The sequence below is a fragment of the Triticum urartu genome, chromosome 7A, assembly GCF_056163025.1.
Source record: "Triticum urartu cultivar PI428250 chromosome 7A, HENAU_Tu73, whole genome shotgun sequence".
Taxonomy (NCBI): Eukaryota; Viridiplantae; Streptophyta; class Magnoliopsida; order Poales; family Poaceae; genus Triticum; species Triticum urartu.
In genome coordinates this window covers 51,163,254-51,171,259 of record NC_141879.1, presented here as the reverse complement: position 1 = coordinate 51,171,259, position 8,006 = coordinate 51,163,254, and the positions used below count along the sequence as shown (strand labels likewise).

At 40.0% G+C, this 8,006-nt stretch overlaps 1 protein-coding gene across 1 annotated transcript; it reads left to right on the top strand.

Annotated features, from left to right (window-relative positions):
• Positions 1 to 2,918: 2,918 nt before the first annotated feature.
• Positions 2,919 to 7,668, top strand: LOC125524022 (uncharacterized). Its single transcript, XM_048689101.2, has 6 exons — positions 2,919 to 2,952; positions 3,051 to 3,387; positions 3,590 to 5,196; positions 5,293 to 6,312; positions 6,404 to 6,487; positions 6,576 to 7,668. Exons 2-6 carry the CDS (start codon positions 3,168 to 3,170, stop codon positions 7,518 to 7,520), a joined length of 3,876 nt encoding a protein of 1,291 aa, XP_048545058.2. The 5' UTR covers positions 2,919 to 2,952; positions 3,051 to 3,167; the 3' UTR covers positions 7,521 to 7,668.
• The last annotated feature ends 338 nt before the right edge of the window (positions 7,669 to 8,006 follow it).

The window sequence follows — 8,006 nt, the reverse complement described above, 5'->3', positions numbered from 1 at the left end:
ATTCATTCGCAAAAAAAAGATGGCCATGCAAAATTAACATCGACGACGGTCTATCCCAAAACGGCCAGGTAGGAGCTGCAACGGCAATTTGCAAAGCGCATGATGAAAGTTATTTGGGATCTTCGTCAATTGTCCTTTCGGGTATTATTGAACTAGTAATTCTCAAGGTGCTTGCTTTTCGTGAAGCGTTGGCCTTGGTAGAAGATCTCTCTCTCTCTCTCTCTCTCTCTCTCTCAAGGACTGTTATTGCATGTGATTGCAAATATATTGTTGATGACATAAAGGAAGGAATGGGAGGAGCCCATGCTTCAATTGTCAAAAACTTTGTTAATGCGGTTAGGAATTTTGTTAGTTCTCCAGTTCTGTTTGGGTGGTAGAGCATCAAATAGTTATGCTCATAATCTTGCCGAACACTATGCCATGCTTGATCGGGTCGTCACTTGTGGCTTACGAATCCTCATGGCCAAGCTTGTATACCGGTAAATATTCACATTGATCAATAAAGTGTTGGCAATTCTCAAAAAGAATGTATTGCAGAGAGCGATAGATATCATTACGCGTCAAGGGATGGCGATGTAACCCCCCCCCCCCCCCCCCCCCGCGCGAGCGATGCTTCAACTAGGCTGGCTCATTTCTGCTTTTCACCCCATCGGTTTTCGGAAGGTTCTATAATCTTTCGTCGACCCGTTTTCTTTTCTTCATGTTTTTTATTTCTTTTTTCTCTTTTCCTTTTCTTTTTGACTCTTTTTTCCTTTTTCTAACCATGTTACCTTTTATTCAAACTCATGAACTTTTTCAAATCCGTTAACTATTTTTCAAATTCACAAATTATTTCAAATTTTGTGAAGTATATTTCAAATCTGTGAATATTTTATAAATCCTTGAATAATGTTCGAAATTTAAAATATGTTTAAATGTATGAATCATTTTGAAAATTCTTTATTTTTTGCAGTTTGGAGCATTTAGAAAAATTGGGAGCTATATTGAAATTCCCTAAATGGGCCATTCCAGTGTGGGAGCTCTAACGCGCATTGGTTTCTTTTCTTACTTTCATCTGTATGATGGACGATCATTTTATTTAAATTAAAATAAGAATACTCTGCATTAAAACATAGTTATGGCAGTTTTAAGAAATTTATATAGCATTACAACACTGCTCCTGACATTCAAAATATGTTTCAAAAAATGTTTGTGACATTTAGGATGAATGATTTTACAGGTGTAAAAACAATGTTCACTTTATTCTGAAAAAATGTTCAAAAGAAATGTACGTGACATTTGAAAATTGTTCGTTCGTTTCAAAACTTGTTCATGACATTTAAAAATATTTTTACAATGTAGAAAAATGTTCGCATAATTGAAACAAATATGTTTGTAGCATCCAAAACAAATGGACTCAACACTTGAAAAATGTTGTTTCAAAAAGTTGTTTGTGACATTTTTTAAATGTTCATACAACATAGAAAATTGTTCGCATAATTCAAAATTTGATTTGTACCATTGAAAAAATGTACTCCCCTCAATGAAAATATGTTCATGAGTTTTTCTAAATGTGTATACGATGTATAAAAATGTTCGTTTAGAAAATGTTTCCTGCCATTAGAAATATCAAATGTTTTGGAAAAGGTTTAACTCATTCTCAAAAAGATGCGCAAGAATCATGCACTTGAAAAAATATGCATCTTGTATTTATTTTTTTCTTAACATAGTACTGTCGTAGATTTTTACATAGACTCACCCCTATGAACGCACGCACGTACGCTCCATTCCTATGATCATCTCTGAGATACCGAGACGGCATAACATCTTGAGATTGATGAACTCATCACATGTGCCTCATGGCTGACGGGAATGTATTATCTCACTGAATGAACATCGTCGAAAAGTCTAAAATAAATTCAGAAAAATGCGGGAACTGGTGACAAGTCTAGGGTTTAAATCCTGGGGGGATGGTTCCACATTGGGGAACCTAACCATCTGAGCTAATCTCTGTTCACATGTACACCTTGTATTTGAAAAACGTTCAGTGTGTATAAAAATATGATATGTGTATAACAAAAATGTACATTATGTATTAAAACAAGTAGAGACGTTGTTGAAAAGAAGAGAATGAAAAAAAAACAAAGGAAACCATTGGAAGAAACAAAGGAAGATTGAAACCCGAAGAAAAAGATAATGAAAAGAAAAAAAATCTATGAAACATAATAGAACCGCCAAAAACACAGAAAACTGAAAAACGCACAACAAACGCACAAAAAAACATCTCGCCCGGAAAACCGCTCTCGTAGTAACCCATAATGGGCTACCCCAATAACGACTGACGCGGAAAAATCTTGAGGCAAGACAGATGGTAGTGTATTGTTAAAGAGATCATCTCCCGAGGCTCGCAGTTTTCAGCATGCTCCTTCATCTTCGAAGGGCACGAGACGAACTTTGAGGCGCATAGCCTCGCCAAACACACTTTGGGACTCTCTCCGGGGCGCCATCTTTGGCTCCTTAATCCCCCGGATTTATCTTGTATTCCTATGTATTTGGATATTGATCAATAAATGAGAGTGTGTTTGGACTAAAAAAAAAGCTATATATAGCTCCCGCGTACCAGGGCGGGCCGGAAACTTTGCTATCTTGCGTTGTGATTATATGAATGGGTTGATTTCACCAATCAAGGCCATGTTCTTATCTTTTCTTGGCCCAACCATTCCTCCATAGCATACCCCCTTGCCCAGCTCTGTTCATGCAACGACGGAGTGAGAGGCTGGAATAATGCCAACCTCGCCGCACGTAGCCGTCAGCCATCCGAAGTTCAGCGCCGGCCACGCAGCTGCGGTGTACAAGGATACATCGATACGTTGATTTTCCAATCCTCTACTGTAAGCTCTCCCAAATTTTCTCACCAATAGTAATACCAATCTATGTCCGAGTAAAATGCATTAGTGCACCCTAAACTTGCTGGTTAGGACCAAAACGGTCCTCAAACTCTGAAACTGTACTAGTACGGTCCTAATACTTGTTCATACGGTGCTCATACGGTCCTCCAATTTGATTCACAGGTCCTGGCGTACCTGAAACATACGAGTTCGCTGTACAGAGGCTGGCCACGTCAACGTGGGGAAGTAAACTTTGTGTTCGGCCCCACTAGTCGTACAGAATTTCCCATCTGCCCTCATATGTACGAGACTCGTTCTCTTCTTCCCCTGTTTCGAGTCAGGAGCAGGGACGCGAACACGCGGTGGAAGGGACGGTTGATCGGCACCTCTGCCGGTCCATGCGAGCAGCGGGGACGGCGGAGGAACGCAGGGCCGCACTGCAGTAACTGCAGGCGGCGGTGCACGGCAGCGATGGTCGGCCCTGTACAACGCCATGAGAAAGGGGCGGCGCCCTCGTACGGTGAGTGTCAAATTTCCCACATAGCTGTGAAAATTTGCCCCTGAAAAGTGTTTTCCACTAGATTAGGCAGTTGTTTAGCGATCCCCCATGATTTATGCATTGATTTGGTGGCATTTGACGTACATTAGGCTAGGGTTTACATATTTGTAGGGTTTATCTCAAACTGAATGTCTCAATTAGTTCAATTTTGCTCTTTTTGCAGCGGAAGACAGTGATTTTTTCACTTTGGAGTTCGTTCATGGAGGATTTTTCCATGGCAGTGGAAGAAATAGAGCCTATCTGAATGGGAAAAAGACTTGTTATGATTTTTGTGAAACTGGGTGTGTATGCATGAAGATGTTTGAAGATTTGGTAGAGCATATTGGGTATGAGACGGCTGGTAGGGTTTCCATGTACTGGTTGCTACCTGGCTCTCAATTGAATGAAGATGGTGCAAGGCTATTATCGAAGGAAGAAGAAGTTTGTATTGACATTGTGAGAATGGTAAAAGGAGGGCACCGATACTTGATGATTTTTCTGGATCATGGAAACAGCTACAATGGTGGACGAGGATCAGCGTGGGATGCCGTGGTTGGCCCTCCACTGACATTTTTACCTCCTGTTATCAGTCCTAAGAAGAAAATCATGGGTGATGTCAGTAGTGAAGAGCAGAGCACAGTGGATGGCAGTTATGTTGACGTCAACACTATATGTGAGGCCAATGAATTTGCAAGCAATGAGGAAGTTGTTAGGTTGAGGCCAAGAGCAAAGCAAGGTGATGTCAATGAAGAAGGATGTGACGGTGATGATGATAGTGAAGATAGTGATTATGTTCCCGAGATTGTGGACAGTGATTACGATTTGGAGGATGGTGATGAGGACTTGGTGCAGGAGCAACTACATTCTGTTAGTGATAGGAAAGGGAAGCAAGTGGTTGAGGATTGTAACTCTGAAGATGAGAAATTAGAAGCCCCGGAGTCAGACGAGGATGAGATGAAGTTCAATTTCAAATCTTTTACGGCAGAAGATATGCATGATCCAAAGTTCCATGTGGGTCAGCTATTCTCATCAGTTGATTTGCTAAGAAGAGCAATCAGGGAGTATAGTGTGAAAGAGAGAGTGAGCATCACATTTCCCAAGAATGATAAAAGTAGGATTGGAGCTAAGTGTGAGGATGGATGTCCATGGTATCTTTATGCCTCATTGGACAAAAGGACAAATTCAGTTATGGTGAAAACCTTCAACAGTGTGCATCATTGTAGCAAGAAGTGGCAAGTGAGGGCATTTACTGCCAAGTACATTGCTAACAAGTATGTGGAGAAAATAAGAGCTAATGAGAGGATGACCCTCAAGGGATTGGCAGCACTTGTGCAGGAAGATTCCAACATGACAATTAAAAGAGGGAAGCTAGGGAGGGCCAGAGGACTAGCTTTCAATATTATATATGGAGATGAAATAGCACAATACAACAAGTTATGGGACTATGCAAATGAGCTGAGGAGATCCAATCCAGGAAGTACATTTTATTTAGACCTTGTTGAAGATGGCCAGTTTGAGAAATGCTACTTTTCCTTTGATGCTTGTAAGAGGGGTTTCCTATCAGCTTGTAGGCCTGTTCTTTTCCTCGATGGTTGTCATTTGAAGACACAATATGGAGGCATCCTACTTAGTGCAGTAGGAATGGATCCCAACGATTGCATAATTCCTATTGCACATGCAGTGGTTCAGAGAGAAGATACAAAGGCTTGGAGGTGGTTCTTGACAACTTTAAAGAAAGATCTTGGTATTGTGAACAATGATCTTTGGACTATCATGTCCGACAAGCAAAAAGTGAGTGTGTCTTACCTAATTTTGAACATTTTCATATTGTACATGGGCTGCATTTAAATATTATTAACACTTGCTTTATGAATTTCCTTATGTCAGGGTCTAATAAAGGCAGTGAAAGAACTGTTTAGTGGTTCCCCACATAGATTTTGTGTCAGGCATCTTTGGCAGAATTTCAACAAAAATTTTAAAGGTGAGGCCCTCAAAAACCAACTCTGGAAATGTGCTAGAAGTAGTACCGAAGGGAAATTTAGACATAACATGAATGAGATGTTAGTTCTAAACAAAGAGGCACATGATTGGCTAGAGGAGTTGGACCCTCCAACATGGGTTAGGGCATTTCAAAATGAATTCCCAAAGTGTGATGTCTTGTTGAACAATAACTGTGAGGTGTTCAACAAGTATATATTGGATGCAAGAGAAATGCCTATAATCAGCATGTGCCAGAGGATCAAAGGACAACTAATGGGAAGAAATCATAGCAAGCTGCAAGAGGCCTTGAAGTGGCCTGGTACTATATGTCCAAAGATAAGGAAAAAATTGGACAAGAATGTGGAATTTGCTAGAACTTGCTATGCTTCACCAGCTGGATTGGGAATCTTTAACGTCAATGATAGAGGTGTAGACTACGGGGTCGATTACCAGTTGAGGAAGTGCAGCTGTAGGAGATGGGATTTGTCTGGCATTCCATGCAGCCATGGAGTAGCTGCTCTTAGATATGACAAAATCAATCCAGAGGATTATGTTAACTCATGTTATTCTATTGCAACATATCGCAAGGCATATGAAAACATTATTATGCCATGCCGAGATATTAGTGAGTGGAGCAAAATGAATGGCAGAACTATCGCACCACCACCATTGGTAAAGCAGAAAGGAAGGAGGAGGAAGAACAGGAGAAAACAGCCAGAAGAGAAACAAGGGAAAAAAGGAGTAAAAATTACAAGGGCAGGGGCAATAATCCATTGCAGCTATTGTGGAGTTGCTGGCCATAACATTGGTGGTTGTATGGACTTCAAATTAGGGTTAAAACCAAAGAAAAAATCTGAAAGGGTCAGAGTGAGGGCAGAGCCTGATGTTTCCTCCTCCTCGGATGAGGAAGAAGCAGTTGTCACTCAGGTGAGGCCCTATATCTAGCTTCATGATCTTCATTATGTTACTAATTATATGCTTCAACATGTAAAAATTGCCATGCTTTTACTGTTTGTAGGAACAGAATCAGCTGACAGAAGGTTTAATTCAAGAGCCAGTACATTTGTATCAGCCTGAGATAATTAATATTTTAACACAGGAGGTACTTATAGTAATTTATTTTCATTACACATAGCAAGTTCATGTACAAATGTTTCATGTATGATCCTCAAAATTGAGTTATATTTCAGAGAGAAGCAAGCCAGAGGGAAGCAGTCCATCAAGGTCCATTACCAAATTCTGTTTTCATAGAGGAGCACATCATGTCTCAGCCACCAGTTATCCCTACTACTGCAACAAAGGAGGGCAATGTTCACAGGAAAAGAGAGGTTCTAGCATTGGCAAAGCTGAGAGCCGCAGCTGAGAAAAGAGAAGTTGCAGACCTAGCAAAGTTTGAAGCAGCAATGGCAAAGTTGAAAGAAGAAGAGGACAAAATTAAGCTTGCAGCTCAAAAGAGAAAGGAAGAGCTGGAAGCTAAGAAACAAGCAGCTGAGGAAAAGAAAAAAACTATACTAGAGGAAAAGAGACTTGCTGCAGAAGAGAAGAGAAGAGCTACTGAGGAAAAAAAGAAAAAAGCCCAAGAGGAGAAACTTGAAATGGCAGAGAAGAAAAGGCAAATGATGGATGAGAGAAAAAGAAATGCAGAGATAGAAAAACAAAAGAAGGCCGAGGAGAAGAGAAGGATTGCAGAGGAGAAGAAAATGATTGCAAATACAAAATACCAGCAGGAGGAGGCAGCTTTTCTGATACATCAAGCAGAGGAGTTTGAGAGGCAGGAGAGTTGGAGAAAATTTAAGGAGGCTGAGGAGGCTGCAAGGCAAAATGCTTGGGAGCAGCAGAACAATCAACAAGACACAACAAGGAATGAAGAATGGGAGCTGAGAAAGAGGAGAGCTGAAGAAACAAACAAGAAAGCCATGGATGACCAAATGGCAGATCAAGTAAGGAAGCAAGCCGTGTTGGAGGAACAAATGAAAGAAAGAGCTGCAGGAACTAGTTCAAAGATCGAGGAGGCAAGATTTAATCCTTGCGTTGTTCAAGGAAACAAGACAAAGAAAAAAACTGCACCTACCAATCAGAACATGACATGTTTTAAGAAACCTAGAAAGGTTAACATGTTCGACGAATTTAGGTAAAGGGATGTGAAGTTTGGAATGATCTTCATCTCTTTTTGTGTTTCTGCTTATGATCAGGTGCAAAACTTGTAATGGCAATGTTTTGTTTATGATCATTGTGCTGATCATGAAGTGTAAGAGGTGTCTTCTGATTAGGAAACTACTATTGCAGACCATGTGTTATTTATACTGTGGAACTTAATTACCCAGTTTTTTCAGCTGCAAAAATCATGTTTATATGTGCTTTAATTTGTGTGAATCTCTTGTTTCTGAGCTTCAACACTTTTTATTCTCATTCAGCAAATGCTTTATATTCTAAACAGTGCATTGTGCCAGTAGCGGTCTGTACTGTTATTCTATTCCAGTTCTATAAACCAAAATGCAGTCAACATCGTTGATTTTGTTTCGCCATTTACATTTAGCAAGTATTGTTCATTTTCATGCTAAAATTTCACAAAAATCTAGTTCAAATAAGTTCATTTCATTTCACTCATAAACTAAAATCAC